Here is a 21,468-nt window from a genome sequence, read left to right on the forward strand (position 1 = left end):
CATTCACCAGTTAGCCAGAGATTGCGACTAGACAGCAGTGAGGCTTTCAATATGACTTTCTCAATGCCGAGAGTTTGGTTTAGTTTTCTATTGTTCTAATTGTTTTTTTAAGGCTAGAGACGAATAAACTGAGAAAGTTCATAAGTCCGAACAAAAAAAAGTATAAAAATCATTTCGCTTTTTATTACATACGATATTATTCTAGAAAGGATCAACATTTTTCAAATAACTTTTTAGTAGAAATTTTTGATGGCAGATGATTTTCTTGGTTTTGTAGAAGCACCTGAAAATGGTTGGTTTATGATTCATCATTGTTCTCGCGAGAACAGTAAACGAGATTTGCGTTCTTATCGCCAATGCTCGTAGCGTACTCAGTATGCATCTTTTTCTCGGAACACGCACTGCAGCCAGACGCGATTCTATTTTTGTTCCACCTCCCATCGACAACGCTCCTCTGACCTTGACAACGGCTAAATGTAAACAACATTTTACATTGTCATTTATCATCGCTATTTTTTGTATATTTAAACTGCAAGAGATCTTTTCCGATGAAAAAAAATCTCGATGGTTTTGAGGGATACTAGTGAAATCTATAGAAAAACCGGAGTATTTCTTCGCGCATAACCTTGGTGACATGTAATGTTTTGGCTTTGATTTTGATCAATTATTAATCTTAAATTGGTGTTTACATCTTATGAGATCAACGTCAACATTCACATCAATACCACAATAAAATCAGGGAACGATACTTAGATAGTCGATTTACTGGAATGGGAAATTTACAGTCATTTGCATATCTGTGGAATCCTTGTTAAACGGAACTACACCCAAAATTAGTTTTTAGCAAATGTTTTGCAATCCCGATTTATTATAATTAAATGAGCCCAAAAATAACAGAAAATGTACTACTCTTCCTTACTGATATATCGTTTGTTTAATATACATGCTTAAGCTTAAAATAGAAGTCATGAAGAAAATTTAAAAAATGATTCCAAGATGATAAAACTATTTGTGACGTTTTCGAAACTTCGAATTTTTGTTCATTAACAATCATTTTTAGGCACAAATTATGAATCCTGATGTGATTTAAAACAAAAAAGTTTCTTATCAATCACCTTCTAAATGCAGCCATTCTCGAGATATTAAAAATAAATTGTATAAAAATAATTTATTACCTTTTTTCTAGTAAATAGGCTTTTAATATTGTTTGTTGTTTGTTATTATGTATATATGAAATTTTATTAATTTTCTTATAATTTTCAACTTTTCCAATTTTCACAATAAATTTTTAATAAATAGTTTTTTTTTTCGTCATAGTAACAAATTATCCTTGTACAGAATTTATTGGAGTTTTCAAAGCTTTGAATTGCGGCGCGACTATTATTTGAGGGGCCTAGAATGCAAGGGGTGTAAGTGACTTGATCGATTTCTCTTCATTAACTTTTTCTTTAGTAAATAACTCAACTACAAAAACGTCCCAATTTAAGTTTACTATATAATCCGATAGTTAAGGTTCTGATCTATATTTCACATTGTCAAATATAGCTGGGAATGTATTTGCAGCTAAGTTATGACCAAAAGAGAGAGTCGATGTAGAGAAATCGATCAAATCACTTACACCCCTTTCATTCTAAGCCCCTCATTTATTAAACAATCATGCGAAGGGAAAATTTTTTATTCAAAAAAAATCCAAAGGTCCTACATGAACATTATGGGTACCAAATAAAAGCTGGTTCATAAGGTTAACACGTTGGGCCCCGACCGAGCTAGGGGACCGATAATAAACTTTTCATTTTTCCCGTGTCAGTCCCAGCGAAACCATTGTGGGCTTTTTTAAATATGATTTTGTTACTTTGTTGTTGCCGTTCCCAATGTCGACACTATCCGAATCTGCTTTCAGTCCGGTGAGATCGGCAGATCAACGCAAAAAAAGACGGACATTTCAGTGTCAGTCCCCAGGGACCGACGTGGGGCTTAACGTGGTTTATTTGTGCTTGCTATTGATTTAGTTGAAATTTGTTAGTCCGCAATATCTTTGGAAAATAATAGATTTAAAAAAATAGAAAAATTGACTTTTTTTCTATTTCTTCCCGATATTTCTGTTCACTTCACCTACACACCAAGATAATTTTATTTTCGTCAAATTTTCCAAAACTGAAATTTTATGCTTCGAAATGATTTGCATCCCATTTTCATGCGCTAGTTTTTCACTAAGTTACAGCATTTCAAAAATCACCTAAAAAAATCGACCGCAGCTTTTTTGCGGCTATGGAAAGTGGTGAAGCGAATAAATTTCTTGATGAAATGTTAGTAGTGCGACAATGCCTGAGAAAGAACCTTCTATAATTTCTCCATGAAGGTACACTATACAGATTGAGGATGGTCAGAAAATTGGATTTGTTTTTCGATTTTGTCGAAAATACTCACTGTAAAAAAATGTGTCTTCTGTATTGCTTAACACATGTTTGCACAATATCAGTGTCCAGCTCCTAAAGATACCTTTTGTATAAAAATAGAACAGTCGGAAATTCAACTAGAAAGTAATCAAATATTGTAAAACATCCGAAAAGAAACCGTATATATTTTTATTTTCTTATTTTGTAACTGTCAGTCCCAGTCACTCAGCGATTTCATGGAGGCGATCTGGCGTAGTGGTGACATCCATGCCTCTCACGCTAAAGGTCACGAGTTCAATTCTCACTCCCGACATTCTTCCAAAAATGGAAGTAAAAGTGACGAACCAGCCAAATTGAGTTCAAAATCACTATAATGCAGATAAAAAAAAAGTCAGCGATTTCCAACCAAAAAGCTCAACGTCAGCCCCTAGGGACCGACGCGGGGCTCAAAGCGTTACTCGATTTTCAAAACCTTACCAGCAAATTAAATATACTTTTTACAGTACTACAAATGTTGTAAATAAGGCGACACCTTTCGAAATATTTGAATCTGATATTTTTAACATTTTATATCTGAAAATCTCGTGCTACGGTGTTTGTGGTCGAACTCTTCCGAAACGATTCGACTAATTTTTGTCATTTGTTTATACACCGATATCGAATATGTATCTGTGTATATTATGTCATGATGTAGATTTCACACCGCTCGGTGTTTAGGGTGTAGCAAAACATATGTTTTTGTGACGAATATTCTTTTTTTTTTCAATTCGTTTATTTGTAAGGCTCAATCGCATAAGCTTTGCGGAGCCGCTAACTCAAGTTTTGTTTATACAAAAATTTCATCTTAAATCTATGTTTAGTAGCTTTCGACCGATTACTCGCGGTTTACTCGAGGTTAGAGGGGCAACAATTTTTGTGGGACGGGTCAGGTTAGGGATATGGATATGAGGTATCATTGTCTCAACCGAGGGTTGCCGCACGCACTGTAGCATTGTGCATAATGACCAGGGATAGCATCTGGTGTTCGACTAGCTGTCGAGGGTGGGCGACGGTGAGATAAGGGGACAAGACAAACAAACTAATAACGAAAAAGAAAAAACAACACAAAAGCATTAAATTCTTATACTAGACCGTTTCACAAACATATAGATCGACTGCATATAGCAGATGTCGCGAGTTCCCAACACGTCTCTGACAGGAACATAGGGTTGTCTTCCTTGGACCTCAAGGGCATTCAAAAGGTACTCTCTGGCTGCGTAATTATCCGTACATTGCCAAACTGCGTGATCGATGTCATCGTAACCGTTTCCACACCGACAAACATTGTTTTGAACAAGATTTATTCTGTGGAGGTGCACATCTAGCGAGTAGTGGTTGGACATAAGTCTACTCATTACACGAATGAAGTCACGACTTACGTCCAAACCTTTGAACCACTCTCTCGAAGAAAAATTTGGAATAATTGAATATAACCACCGCCCAAGACTTCCAGTATCCCAATCGGTTTGCCAACTCAAGAGGGAACTCTGACGCAGTAATTGGAAAAATTCATCGTATGAAATCTGTCTATCAAACAATTCGCCATCCTGGGCACCCACCTTTGCTAGAGTGTCCGCCTTCTCATTGCCAGGAATTGAGCAATGAGAGGGGACCCATACAAAGGCTATCTTATAAGATCTTTCGATCAGTGCACTCATCTGCAGCCTCACTTTTGTGAGGAAATAAGATGGGTGCCTACTAGTTCTCATCAACTGGAGAGCCTCAAGCGAACTGAGACTATCCGAGAAAATGAAGTAATGGTCTGCAAGGTTGTTGGAGATCATCCCCAATGCGAAGTCGATTGCTGCCAGCTCAGCAACATAAACGGAACAAGGTTCCTGCAGTTTACGGAAGGCGCTCGAATTTTCATTGAAAACACCGAAGCCAGTGGATCCATTGAGGCGAGACCCATCAGTGAAGTATCTTTCATGCAATTGACTTTTGAGTACTTTCGGTTAAAAATACGGGGAATGTGACGAATATTCATTTAATTTTTTATTTGGCATCAAAAATATATATATTTTCAACCCAACCCAAATCTCTTTTATGGTGATGTAAGTATTTTGTTTACACAATATTCAAATGATTCAACCGTCCAAACCGAACAAAATTATTCATGAGGTTGAAGAACTTGATACCAAAAATTAGAAAATGTTGGAGGACATTACACCCAAAATTGATTTTTTGATGTATTACATTAAATGAGCCTAAAAATAACAGAGAATGTCAAGACTCTCTGGTAAGGTATTTGGTAAGCATTTATATAATACACTCGACAAAAAAAAAGTGTGAAGTGGAACATGTTGAGTGATTTTTGACATACTATAGCTTCGTGAAAAATCGATGCAAATCGATATGATGCGCTTCATTCTGAAGCTACAACTTTCGGGTATTAGAATATTTTACGTACATATTTTCATCTGTGTGTGTGTAAGTGTAGCGGGCAACAATATCGGGAAGCAACGAAAAATCGATTTTTCTTTGTTTTTTCAAGAATATTCTGGACTAATGCTAACCATATGAACAGCAAATCTAATTAACCTTATTAACCAGCTTTCATTTGGTTCCAAGAATGTTCCTGTAGGACCTTCCCACACAGAGATGTTCCAGTTTGAATGAAAATTACCCTTTGGTCTTTGATGATGAATAAGTCAATAACCAATCATTGCACCGCAAATCAAAAGGCAGTTTTGAAAATTCCAATAAATTCTATTCAAGGATAATTTGTTTCTTTGACGAAACAAAAAATTTCAAAAACTGCCAAAAACACGATTTTTGTAGTGCTTAACAAAATTCACTGTAATTCTGCAAATACCGCAGTAGTTCTAATTTTTTAGCCTAGTGTATTCCCTGAACATCTGTGAACGTTTCATATTGATACGTTCAGCCATTTTTTCTAGCCGATTTTTTAAAGATTGAAGTAAATTAGAGGAGTGGCCCAGATAGAGATGGATATAGATCTCTTTTATGCTGGAAAGTATTTTCTAATGGTAAAATTCGAAAACACTTTCCAACTTCAATTTGTAATGAGATGTAATATTGTCACGCGTTTACGCAACAGCATCATTAGCTATGTGGATAGCGTGGTTGTGTGAAACAGTCTTGCATTCCGGCCGGCCTTGGTTTGATTCCCGTTGGCGTCGTTTAGACTTTTTTTTGGGTCCAATCTCAAAAAAAGATGAAAAAAAGAAAGAGATGTCTGCTTCCATACATACAAACATTGTAAAGCGTTGGGGGACAGATGATTTTATTTGCTTATTCGACACTACAAGACACGAAAAGACGTGGTTTCTGCCGAAAACAAAATGCTTTCTAGCAACGCTGGTTTAGATGTAGGAACAGTCGAACAAATCTCATACGTTCTGCAGTGACTATTTTATTAGATGTAGTTAGTCCACTTAAAATTCCCATAGACGGTATTGAGCGAAAATGGTAATAGATGTTCACGTGGAATAACGCACATTGAAAATTAAAAAAATATATATCTCTGTTCTGGGCAACCTGATGGCCGCTCAGGTTTTATTCCACGATCTCTTCATGTCTCCCTTCATGTCATCCCGAGTCGCTTTGATACTCTTTCCCAATTTCCGCTGGACAATAACCCAATATTTCCCGATTGGGCGGAATTGAGGGCAATTGGGATGATTTTCGAAGCTGATAATGCGTCTGATCCAGCCAATTGCTGGCCCGTTCCCAATAAGTTAATACTCAAAAAAAAATTAGGAAAACTTTTAGTGAATAGGCTGGTTAATTTTCAATGAAAACAAATGTAAAAGTTTCAGTATGAACCCAAGAAAATAATTGGTACCACTACTGTAATAACAATGCGTGCTTTTGCTAGACAGAATTGATAATAAATTATCATTGAATATTTTTAGCTATAAATTTAATTCCCAATCCATAAAACTTGATGACTTGATGAGCATGATATTAATTGTCGAAAATTTTCAATAAACAGCCTAGAAAGAAAAAAAATAACACGCACCATCCTGTTTAATTCCAGTTAATCACTCGTGTTTATCGCCGAATCAAACGTCATCCACCCGAATTCTCGAACCGGCAAAATAAAATCCTCACCGTAGAATACGAAGTTGATCCTTCACCCGCTGTTCCCGCTGCCGATGACACCAGCCCTAACCACAGTACAACACCATCGAAACGAGGATCCAGGGAAGCTTATCGGCGGATTATCGAGGCAGTTTCATTACATCGATTGGATTGGACGAACTGTTGCATCGCTTTTCCGCCTATTGTTGGCAGAATCACCGGGGGAGATACTACAACCGAGATGAATGATGACATCCATTAATATGATGAAGTATGTTAAACATTCAGCCTCCGATACCACCAGAGTGGCAGGAATCGATAGGGTGTGAAAAAATCCTCGAACTTTTATGCGTGGGACTACGGGGGAAAGTGAGAGAATAATAATTGATCGCGATAAATTACTTTGTAAACAGTGCAATTACATTGGTGTGTATGTGTCAATTAAATCCGTCTGAATCGGATGAAAAATTGGGTAAAATACTCCCAGTGCTGAAAAAAATACACAACATAACACAAAAGAGTTGTCTCATCAAAGAGCGGCTTTCCATCCGATAAATTGAGTCGCTTGGGTAGCAATTTTCACGCGGAATCAAACTTCATACTGATACACACATACACACTGTGCATTTTGAAAAAAAAATCAACAAAAAAAAAACGCTAGGTGAAACAAAATAAAAATACGCACCGCCCGAATCGCGATAGAGAAAAGTTAATTAAAAGTCCCGAACAACGGGCGCCGATTCGGAAGCAAGCAGGAAGTGCTAGAGTGGAACAGGATGAAGCAAGGTGCTTATTTGGGCGGAATACATCCGTCTACAGTGCTGCGAGGACGGCCGGAGCGGAACCTGACACTGACAACCTGTCTGCTGATCGGATTGTGCACCATTATACCAGGTGAGTCCGGACTGAATCAACCGTCAGCTAATTCACGTCAATCACACATTCGCTATTACTTCGGTATTTATTTGTAGTATTTTCAGTTTGTGTTAATGATTTCAGCTGCTGAATTCAGAAAAGACTAAAGGCCTGTTCTTTTTCTCAACATTTTTAGCTTGTGTCAATGATTCCAGGTGCTGATGATTTTGGTAGTCGATGCTGATATCTTTCTTTACATAGTTTATAATGGCTTTTTTGTTTTTATTTTAATTTGATAATTATCGATTATCTAATTATAATAATAATAAAAAAGACACTTTAAACTATGTACAGAAAGACATCAGCATCGACTACCAAAATCATCAGCACCTAGAATCATTGACACAAGCTAAAAATGTTGAGAAAAAGAACAGGCCTTTAGTCTTTTCTGATTTTTTTTTTAATTATTCAGTTCAGTGCAATCCTTCTTTTCATCCTACCATTTATTGGAAATAATCAAATGATCAGTTTTTTTTTTAGAAAATACTTCTAAACACTGTGCTAGAATCCAACTACATATTCGTCGACGGATTATTCGTCGGACAAAGCTCATGATTGCTAAATCTAAGTATCAAAGTTCAAAAGTTATTGCATTCCCCATCTAGCGATGGTACAGTTTGAGGCATCATTCACGGTTCACCGGAGTGTGACCGATGGCAGAGCTGCTGACTGGAACTGCATCAGGCTCGTGGGTTGATGAAGGTTGGCAATACCACATAATCTCGCAGTCTTTTGAGCGATGATCTATTCGGAAAGCATCTAACTATGCCAAATAAGCAGCCGCCACACGTAAAACGCATTTACTGCAAAATTCAACAGCCATCTGCCGAATCCCCCCGTGTACCACATTAAGAGCAACTCAATGGAAACCATGCTCACTAAACAGACAGATACAACTGGTAGAACCCAAATTGTGCTGTAGGGTGATTGGGGCATATTTCGCCAACCTTTCATGAACAAAATGCGTTGCATGCGATTGGAGTTTCCGGAGGAACTGAAACGGTAATGGCTGGCTGAAAACCACGGTTTATAGCGGTGCAAATATGCTCCCGTTGAATGGGGTTCGACATTGGAATCAAATGTATAGTAATCAGACAATTGAATAACAGGTGGGCATTAGAGAAAAGGCGCAATAGTTTTGGCCGATTTGTGAACCATGATTGCCAATCGACTGTTTCAACATCTAAACAACTGAGCCGAGAGCTGGCGCATTCATTCATTAGCGTGAATTGTTTTCCAAACAAATGTAAAAGATTTCACTCACACTGGAATTATTTCACCACAAAAGTCAGTAAACCCATTCCATGATGTTATGCACCAGAGAACCGAATTTTAAATCTAGTTTTAGTAGAAAATTGAAAACGTTATTTGAATAAGCACTAGTTATATCATTTTTTTTTTTTGTAACAAATTTATTTAAATGCAGCAACCTTTGAGAAAGGCGATCTCAAAAAACTACATAATTATATTTAAAATATTCTGGATTTCCACTATTTGTATGTTTCTTGTGATATCTCTGCACTTGCTAAACGAAACTTCAATGTCTATATACCATCAAATGGGTGATTAAATACTTGTTTGAAGAGCCGTGGGTAGACCTAGGTTTGATTTTGTAATTTATGGGAAACAAGCATTTGAAAAACAGGTATTTTGAAGCGTTGTCATGTCACAAAAATAGAGCATTTTTTAGTTTATCAGATGAACATACATTTTTATACTTGGGTTTCTCTTAGCATACAATGAGGAACAACAACCCACAAAATTTGGTTAAGATTGGTTCACAATTTGGAGAGTATCAACTGACTCCAGAAGTTGTTGTCACGTCACGAAAAGTATACGATCCATTCCAGCGTCACGTAACAACATGTTGACTTCTTTTGCGTTTTCATGCATAAAACACACAAAATTAAACGATGTTATGGTAAAATTGAGAAAATTTCCAACAAGAATCATCAATTGGAGAATATTTAATAGTTAGATTGGCTTATTGTCAGTCAAATACTTTTGTGACTTGCCAACAACTAACTTTTTACTGCTTCGGAATGTTGAACATTAATGATTAATTTAATTAATTACAGTTACGTTTCAAAACATACAAATGATCTGTATCCTATGTTTTGTCAACGATATATGATGATGATGATAGTATTGAAAACCAAAACAAAAAAGGAAAACTCATACGATATGGCCATTGAGTACGAGTGTCTTACCAATGGAAGTCGAATATCGCAGACAAACGACCGCAAAGGGTTAATACGCAAACATAAACGCCCTTACACGGGTACGCGCACATGCACACGGATACATACAAAGAGTTTATCAAAAGTTTCTGATACCAAAATCAAATGCGTTCCCCCGGTAGTGAGCGTCACTCGATGAACCAGGTTTATGTGAGCCATTGTTTGCGAGTGCCAGAGTGAACGTGTTAAACAAGCACGATGTAAATACTGGGGCTCGGTTTAGGACCACCCCGACTTTTCCCAAATAACGGCACACCGTGTACTAGAAGTAACAGGAAGATTCAATTTATATAACTTATTTTGATGAACATACCATAAGCAAATAAAATTGCCTTGTTTTGTAATATATCGCAATCTAAAAGAACATTGAATTAATTTTCCATACAGATCAAAGATTTTTTTTTCTGTTTTTGAAGCAATGATAACGCAAAATGGTGCTAATACACTAGATTCAAGAGAGCCAGTCATCATATTATCAAATTGACAGCATTGTGACACCTATCATTTGACACTACTGGAAATTCAGTTGGAATCACCGTTCCTTAGATCAGGACAACCTGTCGGATAAGGACCACTTTCCCCTATAGGATAGACTTATGGAAGGGGAAGGGGAGATCTTAGAGGAGAAGTATTCAGCGTATTGAAAAACATAAAAAATAGTATATAGCTTACTACAATACGGTAAAATTCTTATTTGATACAACTTATGGATTGTGTGACGTGACAACGCTCCGTGGAGACTGTTTGTTTTGCACACACCGCGTTGTCACGTCACAAAATGCATACCGATTTTTGCAAAGTTTTTGCGTGTTTTTTTAGAAAACTGAATATACCGGAATCCACGTTCATCTTAGTTGACAAATCAACAAAGTTTATTTTTATGTTTTGAAATAGAACTGAAAACACAACATTTATGTTTGAATGTCGAAAACCGCAATATGACAGGCATTGTCACGTCACAAAAGTATCGGTCGTGTAACTAGCGGATTCAACCGTTAAATACTCCCCAACTAAAGATTCCTGTAGGAAATTTTCTCAATTTCTCTTAAACATCATGAAATCGAGAGATTTATACATGAAAACGAGAAAAAAAAACCCGTTTTCACTTGGTCAAAACGTTTTCATGTCACGCTGGAATAGGTCATTTGCTTTAAAATGCTCTCAAATGTTTTCAAACGCTCAACGCGGTTACAAAAAAGGGCTATTCTAATGCTCCAATTTTATATGACCTAACCTGATATAATATTTTACGATCCAACAACGAAATAGAATGAAAAAACAACGTTTTTCCGACTTTTTGCAACGTATATCCGAGCACAAAAAATAAAATAAAATGCTTTCAGTTTCCTCGCTCAGGTACGCCGCAATTAGTGCTTATTTAATTAGTCTACAGCGAAGCCCTGATTTTTTAGCACTATTCTTCTCTTTCACCTTCAACGGAGCTCATGCCAAGTGGTTTGCAACTAGCAAAAAGCTAATTAATGAAATATTTCTACAACACAAGACTCGGGGTCTCGGGCAACTGGGTTATATATTTTATACTAGCTCACCTAGCATACTTCATACTGCCTCAAATTCAACTAAACGATGCATTGTAAATTCTCGATGAACTGAGAGAGCTGTCGCTTATAGGAGGAAGAAAAATGCTCAAGATATGCATAAAATTTTGAATTATTCTTAGTCTCTCAAACACAATAATCAAGAAATACATAATTTCAATCAATCAAATAATTTTACTTAAATTTTTGAAAAATATTTTCTAAAAAGACTTGAGAGAATACTCACGTTATCTATTTTCACAAACGAATCAAAGTAAATGTGATTCACAACCAACCAAAATATTTTATTTATAACAAATCTCAATCCAGAAGCACGAAACATATTGCAATGCTTTATGGTACACAATATTTTTTGTTTTGCCGTCAAGAGCAAATATTTATAATGCCGATTGTTTTTCGAAACTTGAATATTCGACACAAAGCTGTCCATGCGAGAAGCATGGATATTCGAGGTTTATGTCACAAATTTCTAATCACTGTCAAAACGTCTCAATCTTTGTATGTTCCTTTTAAAATTGTCGCTTCAATGACATTGTTCATGAGCTTTTTCAACTGCGAGCCCGGTGCCATTGCAAAGTCGAGGTTGATTGATGTTCCGTAACACTATACCATAATGCTTTGGGATCCGTATGGCTTTTTAAACCGGACACTTTTTCTTGATATTCAATACCATACCAAAACTATAACCTTTTTGGAATGTTGGATTAATGTGAGTTACTATCGTTTAAATTTAAGGTAGTATCAAACATAGTAGCTGTTGACAAAAAATTTAAAAAATCAAAACAAATATTTGTGTTTCACAAAACACATTTAGAAGATGATTTAAATCCGGACAAATCAAACGATGGCGATGAAATTTCTTTTTGCATAAGAGTATGTTACAAACTCTATAAAGAATGGAGCAATGATTTTCGATGTTTGATGTTTGGTTTAAGATTATAGTTGACTAACAATGAAACAATGAACAAGGCTTAAAAAATCAATAACTAATTTTTCTCAAAGAAAAGCTGCTGACAAAATGTGCCCGGAATTCGAAATATGATTTGAAAAAAAGTGTCCGGAATTCAAATTTACTAATTTTGAACAAGTATAATATGATTTTGTAGAATTCTGTGATTCATAACTAATATGAATACCTTCTTATTCTATAGAAACTATATTATGTTGTTTCGAAAACAAAACTTTTTAAAATTAAGAATCAACGTCATCCGTTAACACGTTAAGCCCCGGCCGAAATAAGGGACCGACAATGATCTTTTCGTTTGGCCCACGTCGTTACTTGCGAATCGATAGTGGAATTTTCTAAATATCATTTTGAAACGTAAAAATTTATAAAACATTTGTGTTGACCATGTAATTATGAGACATTTGACATCAAACAAATTTTTGATAACCCCGATTTCCGGTGATAATTCAAAAAACACAAATTTTAACGTCTGCTTCACTAGTAAATGAAGTCCGATTGAGCTAATACTTTGCATAGGGTATATAATCGTGCAAATCAACAATACGCAGCAATTTCCGAATGAAAAATCGAGATAATTATTTTTATTGGCACCCAAAACCATACGTTTTGTATCGTAATCCGAAAGTCCCAGAGTGTCGATTTTTGACAAAAAAAAATTATTGGAGATTGTAGTAGACCCGACGTTCATGCAATTTTAAGACATTTGGCATCGAATTTTTTTTTCGAAAACTCCGATTCTCCTTACTTCTCCCCTTGGGTGATTTTTCGATTTAAAAAAAAAACAAACTTTGACCTCTTTGCGCCACTCTCCCTTGAGTCCGATTGAGCTGATATTCCGCATAAGGTGTTTTTTTCGAAATGGTGACATTTTTTAATGAGGTAACTTTTGGAAATTTTAGGGTTGATTTTTTTCCATACATTCATTGGCACCCTAATATATGCATAACGGAATGAATGTGTCTCCCTAACACGGACTTCAAACCCAATGTATCTGGGGGAATCGGCATATACAAGCAATTTAAAGCCTCTTAAAAACAAAGAATAAATAAATAATATACAAGCAAGCTGCGTGTACTTCCAACAGTTGGAGTGTTTTAACGCATCTCCATAAACTCGATGACTTCGGACACATGTTTGTCGAAAATCTCCGGCTTGTGGGATCATTGCGGTACCATATAAATTTTGATTGTTGCGTAAATATTGTATCGTTCTATTCAATGGCTGTAATTACTTATTCTGTGCCATTTTGCATTCGTCCCATATAATCAATTTGCAGTTTTGTTACACTTTTGTCATAGCACAATTCTTAGAAATATTGCATGTTGGAGTGTTTGAAATTTGCAAATTTAATGACAATTTGAGTGCAGAATGAATTGTTCGGCCATCTTCTAATAAAGTGGAAGCAATGCCAGGTGATGCGAGAGCCAATACAACGGATTTTCGGAGCAAATCATTCCCAAAATGCTGACGCACGTTGGTGCGTTAGCATTTTGTTTTTTTAACGTTGATTTATCAAATCGGATATTATTTGCGAATACGTCGAAAGTTCATAAATAACTCTTATGTAATAATTTCCGGGAACCCTGAAAGGGTTGCATTCGGGTAAATGTTGCATTTGAGTAGATTTTCTATTGGGGTACCTGTTGCATTCGGGTATTTGTTACATTCGGGTTACAATCGTTTCGAATACGCGCTGCGACGGATCATTTCGCCGTTGTAGTACAATACCGCGGGAGGACATTGGCAATTTCATCTATGGTTGACACATTGAAATACCTTGCGTGTTGTCCAGCTGGCGTTTTGTCGGCCTTGATTATCGGATGGCAGAAGATCCAATCCAGTGCCAATTCATTGTGCTGATGCAATCAAATTTGCAACTCTTCAACGTTGGGTCGTCTCACAAGAAGATTGCGGACACAACGCTGGTCCACTTCTTCATTTGAATTTCCCATGAATTAAATTTACAATGAATCTACAAAATTTCATTGAAATGAACCAATAGATAGCATTGTTGATTCAATATAGTATTTGAGTTAATGTGCGTTCAATTTTCTATTGTTTTAGACTCTTATAAGAAAAAACTTGGAAACTAACTTAGTCATCATATGGATGAATTACCTTAAACGTTGATATGAAATAAACAATATTAGTTGCACCAAACACAAAAATCTCTCAGAATTGTTTCGAAAAATAAGTTCAAATTTGAAAACTATCGTTTCTATACATACTGATAGTTACAGCTTCGTTTAAAAATACTCTGAAATTGCACTCGCAAACAGTAAAATACAATGAAAATAGCCTTTTTTATACTCTCACCCACAACAAACCACATATTTGTCAATGTTTTCAAATCACTTAGATCCACAAAAATGGTTGAAATCAAGAAAAGTAACAGAAACTTCTAGTTTTCACACAAAACGACTTGGCACAAAATTCAATGACACGCCTTTATTTACCTGACAACCGTTCTCGATTTACATCGTGATGAACGGACATCAAATCATTTTTATTTATATAGATATAAAAAGTTCGCTAAATAAATGAATTTTCAATTTAAATGTTTTCCAACTGATATTCATAATTCTTGAATTAAATCGGGAGAAACGGACATCAAATCATTTTTATTTACAGAAGTTTATCCATTTTATATTACTTTATTATATTACTATATTACAGGATGTAGTCTAGAGTTGTCAATTCGAATAATTTTTAGCGTGCTGTGAAGCATGTGACATGCTGTTGTTGAAACCACTTATCAACCAAATGCATTGCTTACTTTTGGGGCCAGAAAAGTCTGCCATCATCGAGATATAGTAACATAACAACACACTTCATCTTTGAAAACATGCGTTTGATTCAACTTCGGGTTAAAGCTTATGATTGCATACCTATGTCAAATATATTCAACACATGGGTTACGGAATTGATGGGATGTGCTAGTGTTAAACCACTAATTTGCATCATTGACACCGTGGGATTTAGAGCAAAATGTGAGCGTATGAGGCAGGAAAGATGGGTCACTCTAAATCACTGCTTTAGCCACATCAGCATCGCAGTACAGTTTCGAATCTGGAAACTTGGCCCCACCGTGGTTCAATTCCAAGATTATCACCACAGGGGACTTTCCCAACAGGGAAAGTGTCCTCACTCTGAGCTCCGGCCCAAAAACTTCTATCCCGAAAACGACCTTTCCGATAAACTAAATTTCAACCGCCGAAACCTGAAGCCATTGCCGAGCCAGTCTATTCGAAGCTAAGAACGCACTCGACACAGCTTCGCAACAGTATTCTGTTTTGAGAAACTCCAACTTCCTCTCATTCATTCGTCTCTGCCCCCTCTGGAATCGAAACGAAGGAAGTTGAAGAGTAAACAACTCTAACTCGAAGTACAAACAGTTCGATGTTCGGTACTTGGATCAAGTGGGAGGCTACGTTAAAATGCCGCTCTTTCATCCGCCTGTGGAAGTTGGTGTCCGGCCGGGAGAGTCTTTACACACTTCCTCCCGAGTAGAGCCACTGTCTTCCCCATTCCCCGAGCGCTACATCTTTGTCCTAATTTCAGCAGGGCTCTGCCAAACCCAAATTGATCCCGACTGGCTTCTCGTCGGTGCCATCTCCTCCTCCTCCCACAGCGGCCCAAACGAAAGTCGAAAGCGAAGAATCAAGTCGAGTAGTCAAGCCTCGTCGCACTTGAATGTGAAAATTTAAATAGTCCTTCTTAGAAGACCTCCGCATCGGCCCGATACAACACCGGTTCCGGAATGGCATATCACCACCGAGAAATCGTTCCCAAGTGTTTTTTTTTTCATTGTTCTTGTTGTTTTGTTTCGCCCATGCCGTTCCGATGGTGTGTAAATGTGATACCGTTTAAGAGTATTATCAAAATTTTACCATCTTCTGGTTTTTGGGAGCCGGGGGAGTGCCGAAGTTTTAATGATTGATACCGTGGGTGCGGAACCGTAAGCTCGTACATGGGGAAGGATTCTGCTTAGGGGATGTGTTCCAGAGGATTACTTTCGCTATGAGTTATCTTTGTCGAATATTGGACAATACGTGCGATATAATCTGTTAACACGATTTATGTGTTCACCAGTGTAAGATTCCGAGTTTTTTTTTGTGCATGGATAAAATTCCACGAAAACAAAACGAGTACAAATAATGTAATGCATGAGTTAGTTCAGTCGAATAACAAAATCTGATAAGAAAAATAGCTACTGGTTAGATGATAATTTATATAAAAAAACAAATCATTTAGGTAGTAACTTATCTGTACTGGTAATGAAAACAAAAATCTTTTATGCTAAGATTTTTTATAATTACATTCAGCGAAGAGGTCCATGAAACTGAAAACCGATTCCGATAAACGGTTCAACCTAAAAACTAATCCAATTATATTTTCCGTAATATCGTGATCAGAAAAGAATTATTTTTCACATATCTCATGTTAATACATCTTCTTCGACAAATACCAATCATTTTATGACGAGTCAACCATACTTCTACTGAAGATGTACGAATGATGTCAAATGCGTTTGGAAAGTGTTCAAAACCATGAGCGTAATAGATATCTGGAACACTCCTCAAACTGTATATCCACAATCTATTGTTTTGGACATTCAGAGACTGTTGCCAGACAAATAACATTTCATTCGAAAAGAAAATGTCTGGTCCACCGTGCCGTGATAGTAGAATAGTTGCCCTTCGCTCTTTTTAAGAAGGACAATCTTATCTTCTTCAGTCGCTGCCACAGCCTTACTTACTACGAACACCCCTAGAAAGCGATTTGGCTAGACCGGGTAACGTATCTCTGCAACTTGGAAGCAACCATCGATGCCAAAATTGTGAAAAAAACATTTTTTTACCGATTTACACGCATTAATGATGCCCTACTGTTCTTCTACATGAACGCATCTAGAGGTATTTCATACGAATCGAATTGCGTCAATTTCATTGGAATGGTCATGACAACCTTCCTCCCACCCCGATCGTTGCCAACTGATCGTTTTGATAAACCGGATCTGATTTTAGTGTTTGGCTATAAGGAAGCAACTCATAATAAATGATCCCTGGTCCCAGTCCTGGTTTGGCCACCGTTTGAGCTGTTTCACTACGCTGACCAAGATCGTTTTCGCACAATATATACCCATTTCTCATCCCAAGTCATCATCCGTTTAAGAAATAAGACGATTTCATTCCGCTTGGCCAAGGCTTGGCAGATGGAGATTCAACCCAGCATGTTTTTCGGTGTTAATTTATGTGGCTTCTACGAGAACAGCATTTTGAAGCTGCCTTAAAAATGGCAACAAATTTTACAAGTGTGTTGAGTATTCGGAACACTCGATATTTGATGAGTTGAAAAGATTCGTTCTATTTTTCAAAGTTATCAGTACGGTACCGTATCCTACCTCCAAAATTGGTCATTCATTGTGAACTTGAGATTTCGTTAGTGGCACTACTTATGCGTGTACATTGTGTTGCCATTACTCGCTTGAGAAAGCATTTTTGACGTAGGATTACGTCTTTTGGGAACATATTTGGGTACAAATTGAAAATCGAAAATTGAGCACATTGTGAAAATTGCCCAATTTCATACGCCTATTGCTCAGTCATTTCATGATGGATTGATGAAATTTTTGCGTCAATCAATTTCGGCACTCCATAACAATTTTTTATATTGAAAAAAATAATATATGTCATGAAACTAACTATCGAACAATTGAAAAATCTCAACCCCTATCCTAACGGAAACATCCACTTCTGATTGGTCAAAATTGACGACACATGCGGCGGGTCCCTAACAGAGACATTAAAACCAAGCTGCCTGGGGGAGATCGGCATTGCAAATACATGAAAGCAGGGGGAACTTTTGTTCTTACAGAAATGTGTTCTCTAACAGGAACATCAAAACTGAGGTGCCCGGGGAAATCGGCATTGCAAATATATGAAAGTCGGGGGCATTTTTATATTGCAAGTAAGGTGAGTGATACGATTAATTCTAGCAAATAAAATTTCAATTTGGAACTTTAATGTTGGTTGCTTCGTGAAATTTCATATCAATGACCGATCGTGTATTGTGAAAAATTTACCACAAAGGTAAGTGTAAAGTTGTATATGGTAGCAGTTGTGTTAAAAATGACTTGATACGATTTATATAAATTTTCATAAATGAAAAACCAAGGTGTATTCCCGCTGGAAAACGGGTCGTTTGGTTTGAGCTGTCTGTTTTGTTGTGTTCATTTTCACCCAAGGAAAGTTTATACGGCGAGAAAACTTGGAAAAGTGAAGAAATATCCGAAAAAGTGATTGCTCTACATATAGTAGTAGGTGTTGTAAGTCCAATAAAAATTCGCATTGGGTTGAATAAACACTCAGAAAAATTATAAAAGAAAATAAAATTTTCCAGTTCAAATATGTTTTCTCTATATTAAAGTAACATGTTTTTACTGATGAGAAAAATTGATAATTGTGTTCGGTATTGGTAATTATCTTATATTACATTGGTGAGTTTTTTATTCTTTATTTGATCCATACATAACACGGGAGGCATCTCGTCTAGGATCACAGAGGGCGGTTTTCATCATATCTCGTTCCACTTCGGTACATTTTATCTGACACGCACCTTCCAACGACTGTTTAACATCCTTCTGTCATCATCACTCGGTAAAGACTGGTGGAGTGACCAAACAATACTCAACAACCAAACAAAACGGCCCTTTTCAGGAGGCCAATATGCAGTCGTGTCTCGGACACAACCCTCCTGTGACGTTTTTTCTGCTTTCGAATGCTGAATGCTTTCCAACCAACAATTAAAAGAATTATAGACCATTTTTTTATCGCTTTCGTTTATTTATTTAGGGAGGCGGACAGCGGAGACAGTTATGATGATTGTTGTTTTATTAATAGCACACAGCCCGATGTTATGTTGTTGCTAGCTGAGCTTGCATGTGGGTGGAGAGAGAGGTCAGGACTCCGACCGTGAATGGATCTCCATCACTGATGATTGTTGCGATGACGTGGTTATTCTATAATTATTCTATGGTCAATTGAGATCCCCGAGTTTTGAACTCACGATCGATCACTTAGTAAGCGAACGTGCAATTAATGTGGCTACGAAGACACCAGAAACAAATAATTTTATCGCAATTTCATTCCAAACACATATAGTTGTTGAATACCACACAAACTATCGGTCCATTTCAGGGCTACCAAAATTTTCTACTTAGGAGTTATTTCAAAATTTGCTTGTTTGAATTTATAATCGTGTTCAGACTTATCTGTGACCATTTCCGATCGGTCATCAAATTTGTTCATTTTTTGTTTTCCTGCTTTTCGTTTGTGTTCAATTCTTTTGAGATATGAATCATGAGTGTTTCCTTCTAAATTTCCGACACGTGCTCAGTTTACAATAATTAATTTATCAGGTCCAATCTTGTATCACTTTTGCGTAGACATTGTCGTGAACAGCCGATTTCTACAAGCAAAAACAAATATCTTTCAACACTACAACTGTAAAAAGTAGAAAACATTAAAATCTACAATTGTAATTCATCGCCTGTATTATTTCGTGAGGCACTCAGACGAATTCAGTACTCTGATTGATCAGTTGAACACTGTTCACAATATAACTGTTGAATTTTTCCGCTGTTACTTGTTCTGAATTCTCTTTTGAACCTTCGAAGGTTATGGACCGCAATAAAATATATTAATGTTATATAAGCCTTTCAATACTTTTCATGATTCCTTGCTATTATTCTGATGCTGATTGACTTTCCTCTGGAAAAATTCACATCTAGTATTGTGAATAACTGTTCCGCTCAGAGGTGTACCTACTTCAATCGTTCTCTAAAATAATTCATCCGAACTTCACTTATTATTTCTCTCTTTCAGGCTTGAGACGAAAGAGTGACAGCGAGCACCAGCTGTACGAATTATCCAAATTGATTTTTTTCTTCTCAAAAACTAAAGTATTGGTACACATTTTCAATACATTAGTGAACAGCTGCTTTCAAATCCGAATTGTCTATTATTACAGTAAAATGCAGGATTCTCACGACTGGATGAGACAGTGCTTCTTTCCAAATATTCGCTCCAGCACTTGATTTTAGAACTATTTCCTTCACGTTCACTCTGTTCATTCTCGACGTAAACAGAAATTGTCTCATGGTCAGTTAATTTGAAATTCGCCTCTACCAAAGAATGAACTGTATCAAAATTCTATCAAAATTCTACTGTTTTTTGAAATTCTCGTAACTTCAGCCACGGTCTGTTCCAAATAGTAAAAATCTAATAGTTGCTTCAATAGCTTCGAATTCTGTCACATCTCGGCGGAATGTGTCGAACCTCACTCTAACAACTTGTCCTCGCGAACTGTCATAAGCATAGGTAAATATAAAAAGAGAGAGGTAAATAAGATCATTTGTGAGTTGAACTGTTAAATTGAGAAAATTATATGCATCAAATAAATTGATTGCGTTTAGACAGAATTATTAAGCGAAAACAAAAAGGACTAGGCTGAATAGGTTGGAAATTGTAGCAGAAGACTAGTTTCGATGCAATTACCTGAAACAGAAGATATAGAAACAAACATAAGGAAAGTGAGATATTAGATAGAATATTTCGGGCATTCTGTAATAATAGCATGAAATGCTCAATGTCCTTGATACTACTCAAGGGTTACTCTAAAAAATCAATTGTGATATTAATGTTATAGTCATATCATCAGGGCATTACGCATCTCAAGTTATTTTTACAGAGTGTCCGAAATATGATTAAGAACAGTGCACTAGTTCTAACTTTCTATCACATTATCTTATCTTGGGTTGCTATTTACTAGAAAATAAAAAATTTTAAAAAAATTTTAAGTTAAACAGTTTCATTGTTTCGTTCCAAAAACCAATCACAAAATAGGATACAAAAAAAAAACATCACAAATAGCTTGTCAAAATGTGGGGAAATGTTCGAGATGTAACGAACAGCATAGATTTTCTGGATGCTGGTCAACTGGATATAAATGTGTAAATTATTTGAAAGACAACAGACACAAACATTATAATTGAACATTAACCATCTTGTATATAATACAAAGTGTCCAGTGTATCGGAGGCTGTTAGAAAAGGAAAAAGCAACATTTTTAAATGATTTTATTTAGCTTGCCCTGTAATTTGTATGTTTGTAGGCTTGTATGTTTGAAACATGTTTGTCTGTAGCGCTTTACCACATTATTAGAAATATGACCCCCTTCCTGTTGACCGATTGATCTGAAATTTGGGACACACCATTATCTCTGCAGTCACTATAAAACTGCGT

At 36.4% G+C, this 21,468-nt stretch overlaps 1 protein-coding gene across 1 annotated transcript in view; it reads left to right on the forward strand.

Annotated features, from left to right (window-relative positions):
* LOC129775208 (uncharacterized) overlaps positions 1–21,468 on the forward strand; it is a 300,127-nt gene that overhangs the window by 51,463 nt on the left and 227,196 nt on the right. Inside the window, exon 3 of the mRNA XM_055779603.1 lies at positions 6,439–7,376. Within this exon, the coding sequence (XP_055635578.1) occupies positions 7,259–7,376 (118 nt within the window). The 5' untranslated portion in view covers positions 6,439–7,258. The remainder of the gene's footprint in view (positions 1–6,438; positions 7,377–21,468) is intronic.

The sequence above is a fragment of the Toxorhynchites rutilus genome, chromosome 3 (assembly GCF_029784135.1).
Source record: "Toxorhynchites rutilus septentrionalis strain SRP chromosome 3, ASM2978413v1, whole genome shotgun sequence".
Taxonomy (NCBI): domain Eukaryota; kingdom Metazoa; phylum Arthropoda; class Insecta; order Diptera; family Culicidae; genus Toxorhynchites; species Toxorhynchites rutilus.